Below are 22,955 nucleotides of genomic sequence, written 5' to 3' on the forward strand. Positions count from 1 at the left end.
ATCAAATAAAAAATAAACATTATTCATACCTTATTCATTGTCATTCCTACTTTGTAAACAGCTATACTTCCTACTTCTATCTAATTAAAATAAGTGCTTAAAGTTTATTGAATTCGAATTATCTCAAATTTTTAACCAAATAATGTTTTTTTTTCTCAGGTTGGATAGAAGAGCAGCTATACTTCCTACTTCTATCTGATTAAAATAAGTGCTTAAAGTTTATTGAATTCGAATTATCTCAATTTTTTAACCAAATAATTTTTTTTTGGGTCGGATAGGAGAGCAGCTATACTTCCTACTTCTATCCATACTTGTTTTTGATATTTTATTTAAAACCCCCACTACAACATAAAAAATATTTTAAAAAAACATGAACTGAAATATAATAATTAAGTAAAATTTCATGGAAACTTGCGATTTGAAAAAATTAATAAAAGTTGATGGTTTAATTGTTGAGTTTTACAAAAAATCTAAATCGATTCAATTTATACAAAAAAAAAAGATAAGAATTTAAAAACTACGGATAAAATATAACGTATCAAAAATACAGTTATCTCAACAACAAAAAAACAATATAACACATTTTAAACAAGGATTAAAGATATAGTAAAGCATAAAAAAAGAAAAAAAAAATAGGGATGATAATTTCTTCAGTTATAAAATGGCTCTCCCATCTATAATGAAAGCAAACACATTTGCAAATCTACACTCGTAAAGCTGTGTGAATTCCTTCTATGCAATCCAAATTTTCCTACAAAACTTGGCCTCTATTCTAAGACGCCCCTTGGAAACAAAAATGGCAAATGTGTGGTTAACATTCTCCGACACAAACAATGAGGGATAGAAAAAAGGATGCAAAGACCTTTGGAACGGAATAGTTGGAAATTAACGATCAACATCAACCAACTCAACATCAAATACAAGCCACGCATTTGGTGGTATAGTCCCAACGCGCTTATCTGCGTATCTGCGCAACAAAACAAAACAAAACACTTGTAATTTGATTACACCAAGTAGCTCCTTTAAAGTGCGTAGAGTAAGAAAGAAAAAATACACAGATGCTTTTACTGAAGTATACAGATGCTTCTCACGACACGAACTACACATGATCAATGTAGAGAAATCGAATTCAACAAATAAAGGATAAAATTAGGAAATTCATACCCCATAGATGGTGGAATTGTGATCCTTCTTTTGTCCCCGATCCTCATCCCTGTCGAAACAAGAAAACTTTAATTGGTATAAAGAATTACTAGGCAGTAGACAGCTTAAAATCTTATTATATATTACCATTGATCCCAACCTCCCACCCTTTGATGACTTGGCCTACACCTGCAAATACAACATGAAATAGTGAAACATACATAAAAAGGAAAATCACAGCAAATTCAACACATCAGATTACATACCCAGGCGAAATTTAAAGGGTGCTCTTCCTACATTTGAGTCAAATATTTTCCCATCCTTTTGCAGCTTGCCAATATATTTAACACCGACCTGTAATCAAACAATAAGTTCCTGTTAAAATAAAGTATATAAAAAGCATAGGTTGAAGAGAATTATCCTTCAGTGAACCACGCCAATGCAACCATAAAAAAATCTGTAGGTGATGTGTAACCTTTTTTCCTGGAGCAGCTCTTTTGCCATCAGGTTTACCCATAAGGAGCTCCTCTATAACCAATCCATTCGGAAAAGTTCTCACTTGAGATGGCTTAGTCTCAGTTTGTTTCTTCCCCTTTTTCTCTGAGGCAACAGGCAAATTCTGCTTTTCAGCACTTGAAGTAATTTGATCTGCAGCAGCTACCCCTTCTAACTTTCTAACTCCTTGGACTTTTTCTTCCTTTTTTTCTTGTTTTTTTTCTCAGCACCGACCCTGGCAACAAATATCACAAACAAACAGTTAGCAAACAGTACATAACCCTAAAACTGAAACAGAAGGCACAGAAACCCACCCCCCTAAATTTCCAATCTTCAATATCTCAAGCATAGAAAGGGTAATTAGAAATGACTCCACAGGAACAAAGTTCACCACAAAATCTAGCAAGACCCAACAATTACACATCCTATATAGTTGAATTCCAATTGTGGTATTTCTAGTAGAACTTTTTAGTTTGGTACCAGATATCTATGTACTATGTAAGACAATCAATGCCAGTAACAACAAAAGCCTAGTGGAATGAAACTGATTCTAGTTAGTTGACAGTTCTTACTCGTTATTGGACAATTTTCCCTCATTTTCATCCTTTGCATGAGAAACATCACTCTGGCTGGTTGTAGTTTTGACAGCCTCTGGATGCTTTTCATCTGGGGCAGTAACATTTGTCTCATTGCTATTGCCAGATGCATCAGCATTTTCCTCTTTAATACGTTCCTTTAACTTATTTCTTTTCTTTTTTTTCCTGAACAATTTATAATCGTCAGAAAGGGTTTAGCACAAAACATCCAGCACAATATTTTTGAAAGTATTTCAAAAAGAATCAGGTGGGCAAGGCAAATATTAGATGGAAACTGATTCTCGGGAGTAATTAAAATGGTAATCTTTTTCACCCATCCTGTGGCTCAACTTCATCAGCACTGTCAACCTTCCGTTTAACTCTAGCAGAATGATCAACATCTTTTCTCTTGTTGTTGGCATTCTCAATTTTCTTAAGTGCTTGTTCTCCTTTCATTTCTCCATCTGCCTTCTGAGAGATAGAAACATCTTTCTCAGCAGTGGAAATTGGAAAACCATCTTCATCTTCATCTTCATTTTCCACAAGGTCAGTCTCACCCTTAGCAACAATTTCAGACTTGAAAATTTTGCTGTCTTTTGGTTTCAACTTAGCTACCTGTTTCTTTTTCTTTAATTGCTTATTTTGATCATCTCCAGTTTCAGGTTTTCATCATCCACTATTTCTTCAATTACAACTGAAACAAAAGGGGGAAAGAAAAACACATGTCATTAATGTTGATTTTAATAGAAAAATCTTGCAAACTATGATGCAGAAGCAGAAGCTGTGGAAACCAATTTACTTTTTCTTTCCCTTAAACTTTTCAGTTTCTTTCCTACACTCAAAACATTAACAAATTGCACATTGTAGAAAATGACAGAAAGCCAACAATCTGCTATATCATCTAACAGATAGCATCACAGGCTTATCACACAACAGTTGAAATATGATGTATATTATCAATTATATATGGCAGAAGTATTGTCAAAGATGACGAGAATGTACGACACATGCCAGAAACAAAATAATCATAGTGAATGCAACAGAAGACATAGTTGGAATTAGGGACTCAGAGAAGTTCCGCTATGTTATGGCACTAACAGCTATTTAACAAAAATAGCACACAAGGAATGCATGTGTTAAAATGAGCAGATGCACAAAAGAATGATTGTTGATAAAATAATGATAAAACTTATAATAGTGAAAGTGAGAAATATATGATTGAATTTTATAGCAGATATGTTATCATTATTTTCCGGACACAATCATACACAAATTTTCTTGGACAGTTCATTATTTTTCACAAAACAAAAACACTGGTAGAATGTGAGTATTTGATGCCATTTCATATTCTATTTTACTGTAAATTTAATATTTGTGTATCTGTAGATGGAAAAAAAAAAAACACATGTGAACATCAATAAGAAATCTACAAAGTTAAAAGAAAAATATACATAACATGAAAGTAAAAAATGAGTATAATTGTTTCATGACCTCAAGAAAAGTTTATAATAGAATGAAAATACCTCCACTATTTCTGACTGGTGAAGACCGGTAAATATCAACATCACTATAACAATAAAGCCATTATCATATTCATCTTCACTATCATATTCAGATGATTCAGTTGTATCAGTTCCTTCAATGTCTTCCCCCCATGAATCACTTTCACAACGTAGTAGGAAAATCAAGAAGAAAATAAAAAAAATTTACACCAAGAATTATGTCCTAGTCACAACTATATAAAAAAAATTTAAAAAAAAAACAAAACCTTAAGTTGAAATGCAAATAAGTCAATAAATGAAAGTTCTTCAGAAGGATACTATTCATAGTCATCCTTAAGCTCATCTCCATCATCAGCCGCGAAACAACCAGAAAGGTGATGCTTCGTGAACCAATCACAGAGAATGCAACTAAGTCATCAATGTCAAACTTAAGATTCAAAGGGCATGACTCAATTCTATTTGGTAGCAATGAACACAAGAAAACTGGACTTTTGTGTCCAGAAGCGCACTGAAGAATGCTTTTATCCTTCGACGAGCCAATGCCTAGAGTAGCCTGAAATTTTAGGACAAAAAACTAAAAATGAAATAGTTCATACATACCTGCCTTGACATTTTATATCCAACTCAAAAATATCAACACACTTCAGACTCCTCGAGTGCCATTGCATTCGAACCACATAGAATTACATTTAAATGCATATGTTATATCGACGAAAAAACTATACTGATTAAGCATTCTTAATCCGATGAAGATACAAGGTCAAGCAAATTTATCAAGAGTCCGAACTTAAAACCCCACGATGAAATTATATTCCAAAGCTTAATATCAAAGAAAACAAGCAAGAATTGCATAAGACAAACCCAAGATACAAAGAAAAAAAAAATCCTGGAATCTCAGGGTGTTCGAAAGAAACAAAAGTTGAATTCATGAATGAAGAACCTGAGTAACGTGCAGTTTCCCTCGCACATTGTCAGAGTGATAAGGACACGGTTTGCCAGGTTTGACTTCAATCCCTTAGCTCACAAAGAAAATGAAAAAGGCAAAATAAAAAACACATACCAGAGATAAAAATGAATGAAAAACAAGTAGAAACAGAATATTAGAAGCTAAAACGCCATTTCAGAATTAAAGGTTAAAGAGTTGAATGCTTGCGCATTTAGAACTACATTGAAGGAGCAAGAAGAGAGAAGAAGGACGAAGATGACTAACCCCAGAACCCCATTCTGAAATTTGGGAAATGAAATTGAAATCCACGTCACCGTTGTTTAAATATACAAAAACCCTAACAGCGAGTGCCGTTTTGGTTACGAAGCTGCCGTTTAAAGACAAACCAACCCTAGATAGGTAAGATTGGTGTGTTTTTAATATCTCGGATTTTTCGCTAGCTGGTCCAATTTAATTCTTGGGCATTTTCTTGTGCACTCCCAAAGTTTCTTCTATCACTCCCATAATCATCAAAAGTAATTTCTAGAATTTAAATTTTAACATTTCACAACATTAATTTCTTTTCACACTCTCATAAAGTACTATTTTGAAATTAATTTTTAACGTGTTTAGAAAAAAAATTTGTGATACTTTTAACACTTCCTAAAAATATTTTTCGGAATTTTTGTGATACTTTTAACACTTCCCATTAATTACTTGAATTGTTAAGTTGGTAGAATTACCAATATATATTAATAAATATTTATTATTTTGAAAGTGAATTTTTATGCAATGTATTTTGCTTAAACTTTTAAAACTTTTAAAACTCTGTCTTATTTTCTTTTATCATAATTTTTTTTTCAAATTTTAAATTTTCTTGCATAACTTGTTTTCCATTATATTTAACTAGGCTCCAACAAGTTTATTTCAGTATTTATTCTCATTTCTTATGGAAAAACATAACATTAGTGATATAAGTTCAATTTCCATAGGCTAACACTAATTTTATTATAATATGGTGTTTTTCATTCGATTATACTCACATTTGTATTCTAATGCAAAATGAAAAATAAATATTTGAAAGTATTATAATAAAAATACAAATATAGCGTTACACTCACAAGATCAAGCTAAATTTGTCACTCAAAATTAAAAATACATAAACAAAAAGGAAGTGAGATTCCAAATGATAAAGATAACAAGAATATGAGTAATAATATTGTGACACCTACCCAAAATTTTACACATTTTCAAACATGTCAAAGTGAATTCGCACCGCATGACCGTGCATCTCTTTTCCCAATTTAAGGGCTCCAATGTGGGAACACGCATTTAACCCAATGACCAATGCAACAGCGTCCAGATGAACGGATGTTCTCATCTGGGAAATTAGCTTAAGTGCCATTCCGAAATTGCCCAAATGCAAGTACCCTCTGGCAATGGTGTTCCATATAATCACATTCCTTTCAACATCCTCCTCCTGCATACTTCCAAACAGCTGAAACGCTTCCTCCCACATACCCCTAGAGGCATAACAGCTGATTATAGTGTTCCACGAAACAGTATCTCTAACTGGCATATTGTCAAACAAGTTACGCGCAACTTCCAGATTCCCAAACCTGCCATACATGGAGACCAAAGCATTGTGCACAAACAAACACCACTTCATGGAGCTAGCCTCAATAGACCTGTGAACCTCCACCCCAGTATTGATATCCAACGATTCCCCACAAGCCTTGAGAACAGAAGGATAAGTGTATTCATCCGGTTCAATCTGCTTACTCAACATTTTCTTATACACAGAAAGAGCCTCCCCACAGAGCCCATTTTTAACGTACGACGAGATAAGCATATTCCAATGCAAAGGATCCAAAGTACAGGAGCTCTCAGTGACAAATTGGGCATCGCCAATGATATTAACATTTGTGTAAAAACCAATAAGCCTTGCAACCAAGACAGGATTTTGATGAAGACCCAGTGAGATGATATGGCCATGAACTTGCTTACCCTGTGACAATGACTCAAACTTTGCGCAAGCAAAGAGAAGGGAGCTAATGGGATGCAGGAGAAGGTGTGAAGAAGCATGGTGCTGGATTTGAATGAAGGTTTTGAAAGCATTTGGTAGGTGGCCATTGGTCACAAAGTTCTTAAGGGATGCAATGAGAACACCAACCATGGATGCATTGCTACACAAGACGGGATTGAAGAGTGATTGTTGCGGGGTTTGTTTCCATAATTTTGGGATGCACTTCTGAATACGAGACAAAAAGAGGTGTGTGGGGATAGAAAGGAATGGGGAATATGGCATAAACTAATAACGATGTGTGGGCTATGATCATGGCAAACGAGAAGAAGCAACAACATGCCTTCTTCGCAAAAATTCCTAGGGTTTGGTTTGGTTTCGTAACTTCTCCAACATCAAGGTATTGCAAACAACGTGGGATTTCTACGACAGAGAATTAAGAAATGAATGGTGGAGAAGCTGCGGCCAAAATGATCAGAACAACCAAACTAAAAAAATCCAATTGAATATGTTTCGACCGAATCCGTGAGGACCCTGTTAAAACACACAAGCTTGTCGAAGACCGGACGGACGAACATGAACTGTAAAGGCTGGCGGACGAGCAATGAAGCTGCTATGGACCGGGTGGACGCTTTCTCTCCAGCTGAAGCGGATCGAGCGGCTCTATCTCCAGGGGCTCTAGGCGCTGCTGAAAACCAGACGGACGCAGAACAAGCGGCTTTGGCGCTTGATGGCACTTAGAGCTTACGAGAGCTGGGCGGACGCTGCTGAATCCCACGAGCTGAAGAAGGCCGGAATGTTGGCAATCAACACATAGTAACCTGAATGATCAGGTTTCAGCTCTAGCAATTTTTCTGCTGCCCATTCCCCCATCACTGTGTCTCCATGGATTCGACAAGCCCCTTTGAGAGTAGCCCACATTGACAATGTTGGCTTGTACGACATCCCTGTGATAACCTCCTTCGCTTCTTTCAGAAAACCAGCCCTCCCAAAGAGATCAGCCTTGCACGCATAGTGCTCGAGGCGTGGAACTATCCCATAAATATCTATCATCCTTTTAAACAGCAATTCCCCCTGTGCTACTAGACCAGAATGACTACAAGCTGTGAGAACTGCAACCATGGTCACTACATCTGGCTTAATCTCCAACTCACACATCTCTTCAAATAGTTTTAGAGCTGTTCCTCCATCACCCTCCATACCATATCCCAAAATCATGGAAGTGTATGTAACTTCATCTCTTGTGCTCATTGAATCGAACACTTACGAGAGCTGGGCGGACGCTGCTGAATCCCATGAGCTGAAGAAGGCCGGACCAAAACTGGACGAACGGTCACCTTTCTACCGAGGATTGGACGCGCTGTGTAGGTTTTCTCCCTATGTACTCCAGATGGTCACCCTCCTACTCCAAGCCGGGTGGTCGGGTACCTGCCAAAGGCACTCCGACGCTCAAGTCAGTTATAAGAAAGAGCGTTCTATAATGCATGCATATGTTACGTTCTAAGCCATTTGTCCAGAACTCATACTTGGAATCCTTTATTTATACTGATTGTAATGGGCTTTTACCTTTCGTGGGCCTGATAACGGCTCAATCATACCTTAATCTTCGTTAAGGGCTCTAATGAGTCATTAGCGTTTAACCGTGTAGTCCACGAAGTGCGGGTCGGTTGGGAATGATGGTCGGCCAGGGATGTCAACCTGGGTGGGCGTCCATCTGGTTCTACTGTCTGGTCACACTGGACGGACGCTCGGTCCTGATTGCCATCTTGGGTGGACGTTCGGTTCATGAATGGCTGGACGCTCGGTCATGATCGCCCTCTCGGGCGGACGTGCCATCTTGGGCGGACGTTCGGTTCATGAATGGTTGGACGCTCGGTCCTGATTGCCATCTTGGGCGGACGTTCGATTCATGAATGGCTGGACGCACGGTCCTGATTGCCATCTTGGGCGGACGTTCGGTTCCTCAATGGCTGGACGCTCGGTCCTGATTGCATCTTGGCTGGACGTTCGGTCCATTCATGAACCGAACGTTCTTGGAGGGTCACTCGGTTTATGACTGGGGAATACCGGTCGGTACATGTTAGTTTGGACGCCCGGTCTTGATTGTGACCTTAATGGGCGACATTGTGTTAACCGCTCGCTGCTCTTTTAAGACTATATATAGACATGAATAATAAGATGAGAAGTATTATTCAGAACAATAAAGTTATATATATATATATATAGAGACTTTAATTTTTTTCATTAACTGAATAGTATACATTTTATTTGATACTATGTATTTAAATTCAGAAATATGACATTTTATAAATATTAAAAAAATATTACAAGTAATATGAAATAATAAATAAATTCACTGAAAACATTTTAACTAATAAGAGACTATCAATTAATTATGACAGTTTGGTGAAAACCATCGAAAAACATAAACATCTTCTTACATATTATTTGTTATTTTATATTAATCATATAAAACAGTTATAAACAAGTAAGATGTAACAATAATAATTAAAGATAATAAATATAAAAATCTTGAATAATTTTTAATACTTCTTTAAATAAAATAATAGATAAATTCATTGAAAACGTCTTAATTAAGAGACTATCAATTAATTACGACAGTAACGTGAAAACCATCTAAAAAAAACATGATCATCTTCTTATTCGTACATATAATTTGTTATTTTATATTAATTATTAATCATATAAAACAGTTGTAAACACGTAAAATGTAACAATAATAATTAAAGATAATAAATATAAAAATCTTGAATAATTTTTTGTAGGTTTAATACCTTTTTGTTCACTCGAAAGGGGCAAATGTTCAATTCGGTCCTACTTTTTTTTAGAAGTTCAATGTGGTCTCAACTTTTGTAAAAAGTGTGCAATCAAGTCCTTTTTGGAAACGGCGTTGAGTTTTTAACGGAGCAGCTGACAGGGTGGACTGAAGTTAGCTACGTGGCTGTGTGTGGATAATACGTGGCTGTGAGAGAGTGATACGTGGCTGTGAGAGGGTAAATGTGATAATATTATTGAGGTTAAAAAATCAGAAGTTAGGGTTTGAGGAATTGCAGAGAAATTGGTAATTTGGGATTTATCATCGTGGAGGAAGTGTGTTGAAATCTGAAGCGCGAATTGGATACCGCAAATCTGAAGCTCAAATTGGTCATAACATTGAAGATGTGGTCACCATCTTTGAAAAAGTCAAATCAGTGCCTGCTCCAGGTCCAGTTTTGATTCATATTGTCACAGAGAAAGGGAAGGGATACCCCCAGCAGAAAAAGCAGCTGATAAAATGCACGGTGAGAAAGGGATATTTCTTCATAAATCATTATGAGAAACTCGAAATAGTAAAATCAATTCTTAGATATATTGCAAAAAGTTACCCACTGTTAATATAACTCAATCAATTGTGTACTCACAATTAATTTCTCAACCTGATTACATAGGTAGTTAATGTTTTGCGCTATTTAAAACTTATTTGAATCCAAACAGACACTTATACATTATCATATTTTCAGGGGTTGTGAAGTTTGATCCAAAAACAGGGAAGCAGTTTAAGGCAAAATCCTCAACGCTTTCATACACACAGTACTTTGCTGAGTCTTTGATAAAGGAGGCTGAAATAGACAACAAGATAGTGGCCATTCACGCAGCAATGGGTGGTGGTACATGCCTAAATTATTTCCACAAAAGATTTCCCGATCGCTGTTTCGATGTGGGGATAGCTGAGCAACATGCTGTTACATTTGCTGCTGGGTTAGCTGCTGAAGGCCTCAAGCCCTTTTGTGCCATTTACTCATCATTCCTACAACGAGGATATGATCAGGTGAGCCAATATGGTTCAATGAGAAATAGTCCAAACTATCTTATTATTGATTTCTTCTTGATCCAATTTGAGGTTCAGCGGTATCCAATTCGCGCTTCAGATTTCAACACACTTTCTCCACGATGATAAATCCCAAATTACCAATTTCTCAAACCCTAACTTCTGATTTCTTAACCTCAGTAATATTATCACATTTACCCTCTCACAGCCACGTATCACTCTCTCACAGCCACGTATTACCCACACACAGTCACAGCTAACTTCAGTCCACCCTGTCAGCTGCTCCGTTAAAAACTCAACGTCGTTTCCAAAAAGGACTTGATTGCACACTTTTTACAAAAGTTGGGACCACATTGAACTTCTAAAAAAAAGGTAGGACCGAATTTAACATTTTCCCGGAACCAAAAGAGGTATTAAACCTTTTTTTGTAATACTTCTTTAAATAAAGAACTCGCGCATTTATTTCTTACTTCTTTGGTAACCGACCGTGACATAGAAACCTCTCTCTTTCTTTCTCCGCCAACGGCGCCACAGCATTGTTTGCTGCTTTCCTCCGCCCCCATTCTTTCCTCTTCCACTTTTTTCCGATCTGCATTTGCATTCTCTTTAGATGCCGCTTTTCTCTCAGTCTTCGCCCTACTGCACCGCCGCGGCGGTGGCGGAGATTAACTCGTCGGACCGGAAGACCAAATTCACCTGAGCTGCATGGAGGAATTGCAAGGTCACATCTCCACTTCTTCGTCTCTCCGAGGTGCATTTCTTGGCTTTATAGTTTCTTCGATAATTTCAATGTGTTGCAAATTTAGCATACGTCATATGTCATGATCGCAAATTTTACTGCTGAATTTGATCGGAATTTGTATTAATTAGCCAAGAAAATAAGTAGGGCTGGGCAAAAATAACTTAACTATACTAAACTATAGTTAACTGTACTATTTTATACTAAAAAAACTAATCTATTTTAACTAAAAACTAATTATACTATTGTCTAGTTCAGTTTAGAAAAACTGAACTTATTATATTTCTAGTGCAGTTAACTAAAAACTGAACTATGTTTAGTGAGTTCCTATCACTTCTACTTTCATTTTGTTCTAAAACTGTAAGTTAGATGAATAACTCTATGAAAAACTCAACCTAGTTACGTGTAGTATTAATCTTATCTCACTTTTAAATACTTATTTTTTTATTTATTTTTAAATATTTATTTTTTATTTATTTAAATTCATGTTCACGCAAAATCAATCTAATGTCGTTTTTTTGGAGATATGTACATTTCATTCTCAACTAATCTAACTCAACTTAAAATAAATAAATTCTGGCTAAAAAATATTGATTCAGTATAAAAATTAATATTTTTAAATATTTAACATTTTTAATGTTTTTAAATATGATCCTTAGTTATTTTTATTTTAACATTAAAATAAAAAGTATAAATTAATATAATTAAAATAAAAGTTAAATTAAGATAATTTAATTATGTTTTGATGTATAATTTAATTAATCAATGTATTTTTTTCAACTAAGGTAAGATAACTGTAAACTTTGTTTTATACTTTATTTTAAAGTTTTTATATTATTATTTTAAATAAACATTACCTTTTAATAAATTGTATATATTCCTTATTTTGTATCTAAACAAAAATTAACAAAACATATGTAGTTCATTGTTATTTAATTTTTTAACATGACAACATAAATTGTTCAATGATTATTTAATCATTATTCATTATATTTATTATTTAATCTCATAATTATTATTTTTATTTTATTAAAAAATAAAAATTGACATGAAATTATTCTTGACCATAAATATTTTGAATATTTTGTATTATATAGTATCATTGTTAAAAATAAAAGCGTTATATATATATATATATATATTCAAATTATTTAAAAATTAGTTTTATGATTAAACTAAATTATATATTTAATTTGTCTTTATAGTTTATGATATAAAACAAAATGAAAGATTCTGAGACAAATATAATTTAAAAGGTTAAATGTATTTTATATTTTGTAAGAATAATTTATTATTAAACTAAATATATTTTTTTTCTGAGAGTTAGACGTAAGTTTTGAAGAAAGAAAGTTAGGGAAAAGAATAAAAGGAAAACCAAAAACAAATAAAATTTATTAGAATTATATGTTAATTTTAATTATTTGTTTATAGAAAATATTATAAAGTTATTTAATTTTATTTATACAATAAGTTTGAAATAAATCTGAAGTATTTTTCGGAGGTTTAAGAGTAAACGTTTTAAATAAAACAAACTTCCAATAATCCATTCTTAAAATTACATTAATTTCTGATAAATGATTTTTTTTAAATATGAATTTTTTTAATAGATAACATATAAAATAGAAATAATATTTTATATGATTGGTATAAAGTCTAAGAATATATAACTTATTTTAAAGACAAAAACAAAATAACAATGTTTAAAACTCAAAATAAAATATTTTCCGTAAAAGTGACGGAAGAGTAAGGAATTTTATAAAACTGACTTGATGATCTTGAAAGGATTTGGTTATTAGTTAATTGGTATAACTGCAGTTTTTTATAACTGAACTATTAACAATACAGTTTATATATAATATATGTAGTTCAATTATTTTTAGTTTATTAGAAATATAGTTAACTATAATTTATTATACTTCAGTGTAGTTTAGATACTTATCTCCAGCCCTAAAAATAAGTTGATGCTAACGTTGCCGTTTGCGCTTTGTATTTAGTTGCGCAATTGTTAAGTGTCTATTCCGTGATACGTTCATTGCGTTGAGTCTTTGAGACATCGTACCTCTCACGTTATGTATGGGTTCTTTTTTTGTGTAGAATGACAAATTCAACGTTTCTCGGTTAGCTCTTGGCCACTCTAGGCGGGGAGTTAATGGCCAGACCATATCAATGGCATTAGTGGGCAACACTGTTGGGAAAAAAGGGGAGGTGGCCACCTCCTCTAGCATCTTGGTAATCTGAATCCTCATTCCATGCGTTTTGGGGTTAATTCATTTGCTTCATGTGTTTACATTGGCACTGTAAAAAGAGAAGAGACGTTTGTTGTATTTTCTTAGTTGCAAAGTCCGTCAACTATGAGGTTTGTTTAGTGTGTTTAGTGAACAGATAATAAAAAATAGAGTCCAAGTTCTCAATTCTGATGGCAAAATACAACTAATGCTTTCCTCTTCAAAAACGTAGTATCTAATTTATCCTTGTTTATTGTAACTGAGATTTTTGTGCGTCCTTGTCTGCAGGCATATGATTTGATTCAGGGGGAACTTGTAAGTATTATTTATTTATTGCCTCGCCATTTCATCTAATGGGATTTAGTTTTCAGTTTTCAGAGAATTAATCTTTTTACTTTCTAGATTTAGGGTGTTCCATTCAATCCATTAGAATATTTATGTGGTTGAAAGAGTAGCTGTGTTCATTTTTAAATCTAATAACAACAATCACTACTAAGCCTTTTCCCACAAGGTGGGGTTGGCTTTAGGGATGTCTGGAAGATGTAATGGCTTTTGGGCATCTAGTTTGACTCCTATAAACTTCTTTATGTATCAATCAGAATAAGCTCATTTTAACTTATTCCAATAAATTCCATGGCTAAATTTATGGTTTAAGCCCTAATATAAGAGCTCATGACATGAATAAATGCTTAATTAAGTTGCTAAACCAAACACACTCTTAATGATATTAAGCACTGATATGGAACAAAAAAGTTGTTGACCGTACAAATCCATTAATGGCTTCTTCACAAAATTGTTTTGAAACTATATGAGGATATTTAGACAAAAGTTAGTAATATAACATTGGATTGCTGCAATCCTCGTGTATTTTCATAAGTTAACGAATCTCATTAATATGATGTTGTGTAAAGCTATAAGAGACTAATATGCTGGCATAATTTCCTATATAGGTGAGATGGAGTTCTGTTATGGACAGATCTTTACCTGATCCACCAACAGCTGTTTTTCTGCATGGGATCCTAGGATGCAGGAAAAACTGGGGTGGGTTGTTCTGTGTACATTTTATTTTATTTTTGCAAGCCTTTGGTGATATAAATTTTATGCATGGCCTGAATTGTTTCTATGTGTTGTGCATGGTTATGATTTGGCAACAATGTGTTCTTCATTGATCAAATCACTTTTCTGTTCTACATGCTCCTTTAGAGTAGCTAGGCTGGAGATCTGGTTATTTATGACTGATCGTTCCAAAGCTCCTTTTTGTTCAGGTGAAATGCATTATGAATTAGTATGTGCAAGTATATAAGTTTGACTTGGACAATTTCAATGAAAAGGGATATAATCCCTATCATTTTGTTTCATGTAACTTTTTGAGTAATGGGCTTAGATACACTTTTAAGTTCATCTATTTGTACTTTCTAAAAAAACCCATTTTGTTTCTTATATTTCCAATTCTATAGGTATGATTCATATTCTTTTAGTTTCAGTACTGTTTCTCTTGCTGTTGATTATAGCTGATAGGTGCACATATGTCTCTTTTCGTTACTAGTGCAGCCATTCATCAGAAAGATATTGTAGTATTGCATGAAAATCTAATGTTGAGTTGATTGAAATTATAGAGACTAAAATGAGAAAGATTAAGTTCCCTAAAACATAAGAAGTTCAAGCTTTTTCTGGAATTTCTTGTGGGTTATGACTATAAGCGTGATTTATAGGATTTCTTTGTTGGTGCACATTCATCCTATTAGAAAGTTGGTCCTTGGTTGATTATTTGCTCTCTGAGTCTTTTCAAGTTTTCTTGACATATAAATAAACTAAATTTAACTTATTCATCCTTCTTTAATTTCACAAGAAGCCTTGTTGGTTAAAAGATTGGAAGTCTAAGTCAATTGACATGTATTTATACATTGGGTAGTTAAATGCTGGCATCCTTATGTGGTTTTGTTAAGGAGAAATATTTGTAGTGTGTTAATAGAACAATAAACGAGTCACTTACCCTTAGCTTTATTATTATATGGAGCTAAATCTTTTTTTTTTTTTTGTGGATATTTTGTTTTTGTTGTAGTTTTCATGTGGTTTCTGATATTTAAGTTTGATGTTATATTTGCAAAGAAGTATTTCTGGTTTGCAGTCAAATATATTGAGAAAGAAGAAACTGTTAGTTAGTTTCATAGTTTGCTGCTGAAAGAGTGATATTGCAGGAAGTTTTGCTTGGAGATTGGCTCTAGAGTTTCCTACATGGCAGGTATTTTACTTTAAATTGTTATGCTGAGTTGTCTAAGGTACTATTTGACATGTTAATATTTATTGTTATAGCAGGTATTATTCATATGAAATTAATTTTAATCCTCTGATAGCATGGAAATACCTGCACTGCCAACAAACCATTTATAGTCACGAATTTAAAACTTTGTTAAAAAGATTCTGTTTAAAATGGACGATGCAACACTTTCTGGTTTATTGTTGGGTGATGAGTTTGGATCAAATTATTTGACTCTGATTAGATAATATTTTGTTTTTTGGGTATCTTAAATTTTGAGAGTAGGGGTCCAATAATTTGGATTTACAAAAGTCTGAATCCTGTTTTATTTCTTTTTGTTTGCATTGACAGATCCTTTTAGTAGACCTACGATGTCACGGTGATTCAGCATCAATGAAGAAGAGAGGTCCCCATACTGTAGCATCTGCTGCTAGTGACGTTCTAAAACTAGTGCGTTTTCTTTATTATGTTTCTTTAATCATTGTCACATATATGTGGTAGGTTTCCTAAGGAATATGGGAGAGGGTCTATTAAATTCACTCCACCCATTCCTAATGAGATTTAAACTTTGGTTCTACTGTATGGAAAATCTAGTTTTCAACCATTTGCATTTCCTTGGGTACTTGCAACTCACCCTGACCCTTCCTTTGTCTTCTTTGTCTTTCATGATTTACAGTCTCTCTCTTGTTTGGGTGAATTCCTCAAATATTTATTGGCTTTACCGCACCCCTTAATTTTAATTGCAGTATGCCGTCCTTTTTAAATTTTTAAAATGCTAAATGATATCAATTTGTGGGAATTAAAATTCCTTGTTTTTTTTTCAAATCGAAACATTTTTTGAGTTAAGGGAATATTTTTGCTATAGATAGAAAACCTTGGAATGTTAAAAATTTAGGTCAAACTTGCTTGTTGATTAAATTCTTGCGGTTCTGTATACATGTAAGTTATTTTTCCTTTCTTGTAATTACTTCCTCTTTGTTCTTGTGGATAGGTTCGAGATCTAAGAATAACACCTCGTGTGCTAGTTGGTCATAGTTTTGGGGGGAAAGGTTAGTCACTGATTCTTTGATTAAGTTAATTTTTAAGTGCCTTTTTTTCAGTATACATTTGTCCATTTTTCAGTTGTTTTGAGCATGGTGGACCAAGCTGCAAAGCCTCTTGCTCGGCCAGTTAGAGTAAGTCCAAACTCCATTCGTGTTTGCTTTTGCTGGATGAAGTATCAGCTATCAACTATTTTTATGTGTTAACAATATGCAGCATGTTGGTTTTTAAATCCCATTTCCACTATAACATTTAACAATGCTTTAAGGATGAAAATATGGATAATGGAGGATGTATAGCAGTTTCCCTTAATTGTGCTGACACTAGAATATATGCATGAGGCTCAGATGGAGAAACTCCTAGGATGATATGAATTTATTCTCCATGAAATATATTTTTTGCTATGGTGATAAGTTAGCTTGAATCTATGTATTATACTATTCATGAAGATGCACAGAAAAATTGTCTGGTAGGTTAAAATGCTTACTATGAGTATTGGATTTAGATGGTCATTTGATGTTTAAAGTGTGCACAACCCTCACAAGTTGGTAATTATACTCTATAGAGGTTCAATTACCAGAGGAATTAAACATCAATTGTAGAAATAGTAATAACTAAAGTGTGCTGTTAACCATTTAATTATGACAGCCACCCTCACGATGGAGCTATTATGCTCCTAGCTTGTGACCAATGAATCCAGCCTTATGGTGGCAAACACAGCTAAATGCAGCCAAATTTCCTGTGGTGAATAGACAATTGAACTCTGTTGAAATCTATGCCTATTGGCTCAAGTGAGTGGACTGAAAAATTCTATCCAAATAAAGAGAACACCACTGATGGAGTAAGTGGCTACTAGTTACTGTAGTTTGTGAGAATGGAAACAATGGAAATACTTCACTGGAATTCGGTTAGTGTGATTGAAGCTGGAGTTATGTCACTGGTGTAGTTGAGAGTTTGGAAAAACATATCTGATTAAGGATCAGCCGAAAAGATGCTGGAGGAGTATGGTGGTTGGAAAAAGCATCACGCTTACATTACATGTCCTTCTGTGTGTGACAAAATGAGCAGAGGAGAGATGCATGCATGAGGGGTTGCATGCAAATGGCAGAGATGACGAGTCTTTGTGTTGAGGGAAGGGGATTCTTCTGATCAGAGGTACTCATCAGGGACTGAAGATGCCAGATAAAGGGACCAGAAGTTACTCATCATTACTTAACTGTGTATCTCAAATATAGTCATTAAGGAGGTTCTCAAAATAATATTGGTTCATATGTGAGATCTATTTTCAGATTGGACCCCTCGGAAACTCCTGAAAATTGAATACATATTAAAAAAGTGAGACTTTAAAAAGATGAACAACATAATGAATTAAGACTACTAAAAAATCAGCCGGTTAAAAAAGTAAGAGTTGACAAGGATTTAACTGTAGTTTCTGTTTTGTATGTCTGTATATATGTTTGAGTGCTTCTGAACTGTTTCATACTTGTTAACTGTGCTATTTGAAGGCTTGGGTTCTGGATGCAACGCCTGGAAAAGTTCGAGCTGGTGGAGACGGAGAAGATCATCCAGCAGAACTTATATCCTTTCTAAGCACACTGCCCAAGGAGGTAGATCCTTATTCTTTTTTTATCCCTTTCAATTAATATTTCTTTCAGAGAGAAACAAATATAGTAGATGTTAATTTGATTCAATGTGTCACTTTTGTTTTAATTCCTCAATTTTAAGATTTGGTTGTTGAGTTTGATCAAAATTCATGTTTCGATAATGATGCATGAAAATCGCAAGTATGACATTGTTGTCAAGTACGTGATCGTCAAAGCAACCAATTGTGTGTACAAAATTGTGAAAATGGTACAAGTGCTTTGACACATCACTATCAAAATTGTCCCGATTCAAAATTTAAGCTCTCTCTGATGTGCGATGCGATTGGCCATTCAACTACAAATGTAGAGGAGTATAAAGAGGGGGGAAAGAAAAAATATAGGGAATTATGGGAACAAAGCTGACCGCCATTGTAATTTCTATGTAAATTTACTTTTATTATTTACATTTTGTGCACTTTGGATTGGCAGCTCAGTAGCATAATAAATATCTTCCTTTACACTTTAGCTTCTTTTTTATGAATAAATTTACAAAATGCTTTTACTTTTGGTGCTATATTGTGACCTAACCTTTTATTTTTCTATGTTCATTTCCTCAAGGAAGATATCTACAAAGCATGAAGTTGTACGAGCTCTTATCCAACAAGGATTTTCCAATGATGTGGCACAGGTACAACTATGGTATACTTTGATATAGTGTTAGAAATATCATGTTTATTGAGAGTAGGTGTCAGAAATTTCGTGTTTAGTTGGATACTGTATACTTTTTATGAATCACTGATGATATATAAATATGGCCATTGTTGGTGAAGCACATGCCCAGTAAAGTATTTTGCCACTACCCTGTTTGCACCTTTTGACCCTTCAGGCTTTCACTGTCATTTTATGCTAGAATGGTGTCATAATAATTATAGAATGCATGATTAATGGTAAATTTTGGTGCCTTGAAGGCACTATAAATTCTAAAGTAAAAAGTTTATAAAATTGGCATCAAGTGATGGGAGATGTTTATAATACTGCAACAAAATTTAACAGTCTGCACATGGCCTGTACGTGTAAATTGAGTTAGAAAATCAGTCCAAATGTAAAACTAGTCAGTCAATTATGAACATATCTGTATCAACTATTCATAGATGAACACTTGGTTTTTACTTCTTTTGGAAAGTACAGTTTGCTTGCCTATCTGATTTGTCACATTTATAATTGTTTCACCAGACGATTGATTAAACAAAATTTCAAGAGCTTTGTTATCCTGATGAATAAGTTGGATGCTACAAAATTAACATAACTCACTTTAAAATAAATAAAGATAAAAACAATAGATTTTTTTGGCAATTTTTGTCTGTATTAATTTTTTTTTCTTCTGTTACCATGTCTAGTGGGTTGTGACTAACCTGCGACCTTCCAGCTCTTGTGGTTCACAATCGTCTGGCTTTGCATGGGTGTTTGACCTAAGGGGGATTGCAGAAATGTATCAATCCTATGAAGAAACAAATTTGTGGTACATACTGTTATCCATGGTGACAATGTTAGCTGTGATATATTGATTTATCTGCCCTACTTCTTTGGTTGAGACGGGTCCTTCCTGCTTTCAGTATGAATTAGAATGGCAGTGCCAGGTCCTATATAAGTATGATTGTTAATTTTATATTAGGCTGTTTGCTGAAGGAAATCACATTTAATTATGAACTTAATCTTTCCACACGGAAGATTGTGGAACCAATAATGCTTTGTGCTTCTGTTCATAGGAAAATTGTTGAAGATGTACCTCGTGGAGTGCATATGAACTTTTTGAAAGCAGAAAGAAGCTTGCATAGATGGGCTCTTGAAGATCTTCGGCGAAGAGCTTGCAGCTGAAGAAGGAGGTGGAGTTGAAATGCACGTCCTTGAAGATGCTGGCCACTGGGTATGTTATGTCATTCAGTTATTTTTTTATAGAACGATCTCCTCCCGTACCTGTCTTTAACCTTTCGAGATCTATGCTATCGTCCAAAATACTTTCAATATAGCATCCTGGATTATAGGGAATAGTTAGGGCTGGTGATTTTATTTACTATTAAATAGATATTAATACTAGGAGATAACATGGAAACTTCACGATACTGGTAAAAACGGATAAAATGAATTCTCAAAAGTGAGGGGTTGACCCTTTTTAGTAATGTAGTGGCAAGACAGACATTTTCAGGTTTTACCCCTAAGGCTTGGGAACATTGCACGCTATCAGCTGTCTTTCATCTAAAGATCAACGTTGTTAAATGGTAGCACCATGGTAGAATAGCATGCTGGATATTTTTGCCAACTACCTTTAGACAATTCGTGAAGAGGGGTCTGCTATGACGGTACCATACTGCAACCGTGTGCGACAGAATTTTGCTTTTCTGCCACATGCCATCTGCCATTGATAACGCTGCAAAATGTTAAACGTTATCCCCTTTTTTTGTTTGGTCAATGATTTAATGTATTTGGAAGCTAATAAGAGTTGTTTTAGAAAAATAAGTGATTAAGTAGACTAGCATAGATCCCCATATCTCTGCATATATTGTTTCCCCCACGCATCCGTGTCAAAAGCTAAGGGCTGAAGCGTTTACCATACGCATAAATTTATTTTGATGCAAATAGTATTTTCTCTCCTGAAAAGGACAAGGTATATTCTTGGAAAAATTTCCCGAAGTTGATATTAAGTGTTTTCTTGCTAGTCAAAAACTGAGGAATTCGTTTAGAGCATCATGTATTGTTAGCGATAGGAGAAAGGGATTACATCCACATGTTTAGTGATTTAAGTGGTGGTTAGATTCTTCCACTGTTCTCACTCTGTTGTTTTACTAAGATTTGAAATTTTGTTATGTAGTTACATATTAATGATGTAATGAGGATGAATTATACGCCATTTGGACTGTTTGTGATTCCATTTAAAAGAGGATTGATTTACTTTTTCTCTGAACAGGTGCATGCTGATAACCCAGACGGACTCTTCAGGATACTGTCATCATCTTTCCAGGGAGGCAAGACCTGAGATTGCAATGTCTACTAGATGGGATTTTCCCTTCGAAGTTTGACGCCATTCCTTCCCATTTTCTTTGTTTAGTTATCCCTTTTGTATATGCTATTTTATTTTTTTCACTGTAATAATTTTTATCGTTACCCTATTCATTAAATCTCCTCCTATCCCATGTTTTATGTCATCTGCAAGTAGCGTTGATGTCCAATTGTACGATCGTTGCTTTGGTTGCTTTGTCCGCAGGTAATTCTCCACTACTTAAATATCACATTCCTTTATGTGTTTTTATGTCCTTCCTTAGTGCTTCCGTTGCGATTTGATGTTTCTCTGCAATTGCAAATACCAGTTCTAATAAATATGTTGGAAAAAGATGCACAGTTTACTTATGGAAATAAATACTGTGAAGTTTCAAAAATTAATCAACTCTCTCTTACCCACTTGATCCTGTGTTAGCACAATGTTGCTCTTGCAGGGATTTGCGTTTGCAACTGTCCTTCTGAACTGAAAATTCTGTCAAAATCTGAACTTAAAAAGGATTAATGCATCCATAATTAAAATTGAATAACAAAAACTAGTTTTCTATCCATACATTAAAATAATAATCGTTGCATACTTCATAAACAATAAACTATGATCGATGCTTACACAAAAAAAAAAACTCTGTAGAAAATTTATATTCGTGAATGGCAAACTTTTCCAGGTTGTAATCTTGTAAGTGATTCATTTATAAAGTTCAATGGCATGATTGTCGGCTTGGTCTTGTATGATGCTATTTTGGTTACTGATCATGCTATTCATGGGGGTCAAAACTAGGCCACGTTCTATGTACTATCAATAATAGCACCATTTCTATTGTGGTGCAAATCATTTTCTAATACGAAAACTATAATTTTCATGCCTTCAACCAATTCATTAATAATGTTAGCACTTTTAAATTTTATTTGTATACAATGACAATGCCAATAATACGATATTATCTTATACACTTTTTGTAATGCATTCTTTATTATTGGTTGAAAATTATTAAAAATTAAAGATACATTTTTGAAAAACCCGACTACAGGATTTTGATTATCGAAACTAATGATTTTATGATTTTTAATGATAGAGTTACTAACAAAAATAATTGTATACCGTCAGAAGAAAAAAAAAATTCTCAATCCTTTGATTCAATTTTAACAATTGTGTAATGATATTTTGTATTCTTTTAACATGGCAAAATTGCAGTGTAAGGAGTATCTTAACATTGTCCAACGATATCTAAATTAAGAATAACCATGACAATTACTAAATACAATAATTGTCTAAAATGAAAAAGGTTCTCTATAATATACACGAATATTCATAAATAGATGCATGCATTTTAAAAGGATCCTTGCTAAAAAACTTTAAATACTCCTTGTTATATTACAAATTTGTTTTGTAAACTCCTTTTGAATATTAGTAATGATTGATCTAATTGTATTTTGTAAAAAAAATTAAAGAATAATTATGATATATTATTTTAAAAATTAGAATAATATATATAAATCCTATAATTCTTCGTAAAAATGATGTTTACACAAAATATAATAATAATTAAATTATAACTAACATAATTTT

The 22,955-nt window shown here is 33.9% G+C and overlaps 2 protein-coding genes and 2 pseudogenes across 2 annotated transcripts; 2 read left to right on the forward strand and 2 right to left on the reverse strand.

The window, feature by feature from the left end:
• Positions 1-621: 621 nt before the first annotated feature.
• LOC108333987 (peptidyl-prolyl cis-trans isomerase FKBP53-like) lies at positions 622-5,028 on the reverse strand (annotated as a pseudogene).
• An 852-nt stretch (positions 5,029-5,880) lies between these two features.
• On the reverse strand, positions 5,881-6,816 carry LOC128194755 (pentatricopeptide repeat-containing protein At1g71490-like). The gene has a single exon (XM_052870802.1). It carries the CDS (start codon positions 6,814-6,816, stop codon positions 5,881-5,883), a length of 936 nt encoding a protein of 311 aa, XP_052726762.1.
• Positions 6,817-9,812: 2,996 nt separating this feature from the next.
• On the forward strand, positions 9,813-11,237 carry LOC108332410 (probable 1-deoxy-D-xylulose-5-phosphate synthase 2, chloroplastic). Its single transcript, XM_017567665.2, has 3 exons — positions 9,813-9,965; positions 10,185-10,492; positions 11,121-11,237. The coding sequence occupies exons 1-3, from the start codon at positions 9,959-9,961 to the stop codon at positions 11,190-11,192; spliced, it is 387 nt and encodes a 128-aa protein (XP_017423154.2). The 5' UTR covers positions 9,813-9,958; the 3' UTR covers positions 11,193-11,237.
• Positions 11,193-21,649, forward strand: LOC108332409 (uncharacterized; annotated as a pseudogene).
• Positions 21,650-22,955: the final 1,306 nt, after the last annotated feature.

Source organism: Vigna angularis, chromosome 11 (assembly GCF_016808095.1).
Source record: "Vigna angularis cultivar LongXiaoDou No.4 chromosome 11, ASM1680809v1, whole genome shotgun sequence".
Taxonomy (NCBI): Eukaryota; Viridiplantae; Streptophyta; class Magnoliopsida; order Fabales; family Fabaceae; genus Vigna; species Vigna angularis.

Excerpts from the sequence above, each read along its gene's own strand:
- LOC128194755 (XM_052870802.1), bottom strand. The coding sequence starts at position 6,816 with ATGGTTGGTGTTCTCATTGCATCCCTTAAGAACTTTGTGACCAATGGC.
- LOC108332410 (XM_017567665.2), top strand. Across the intron at positions 10,493-11,120 it reads TACAACGAGGATATGATCAG|TCTTCGCCCTACTGCACCGC; the intron begins GTGAGCCAATAT and ends CTTTTCTCTCAG.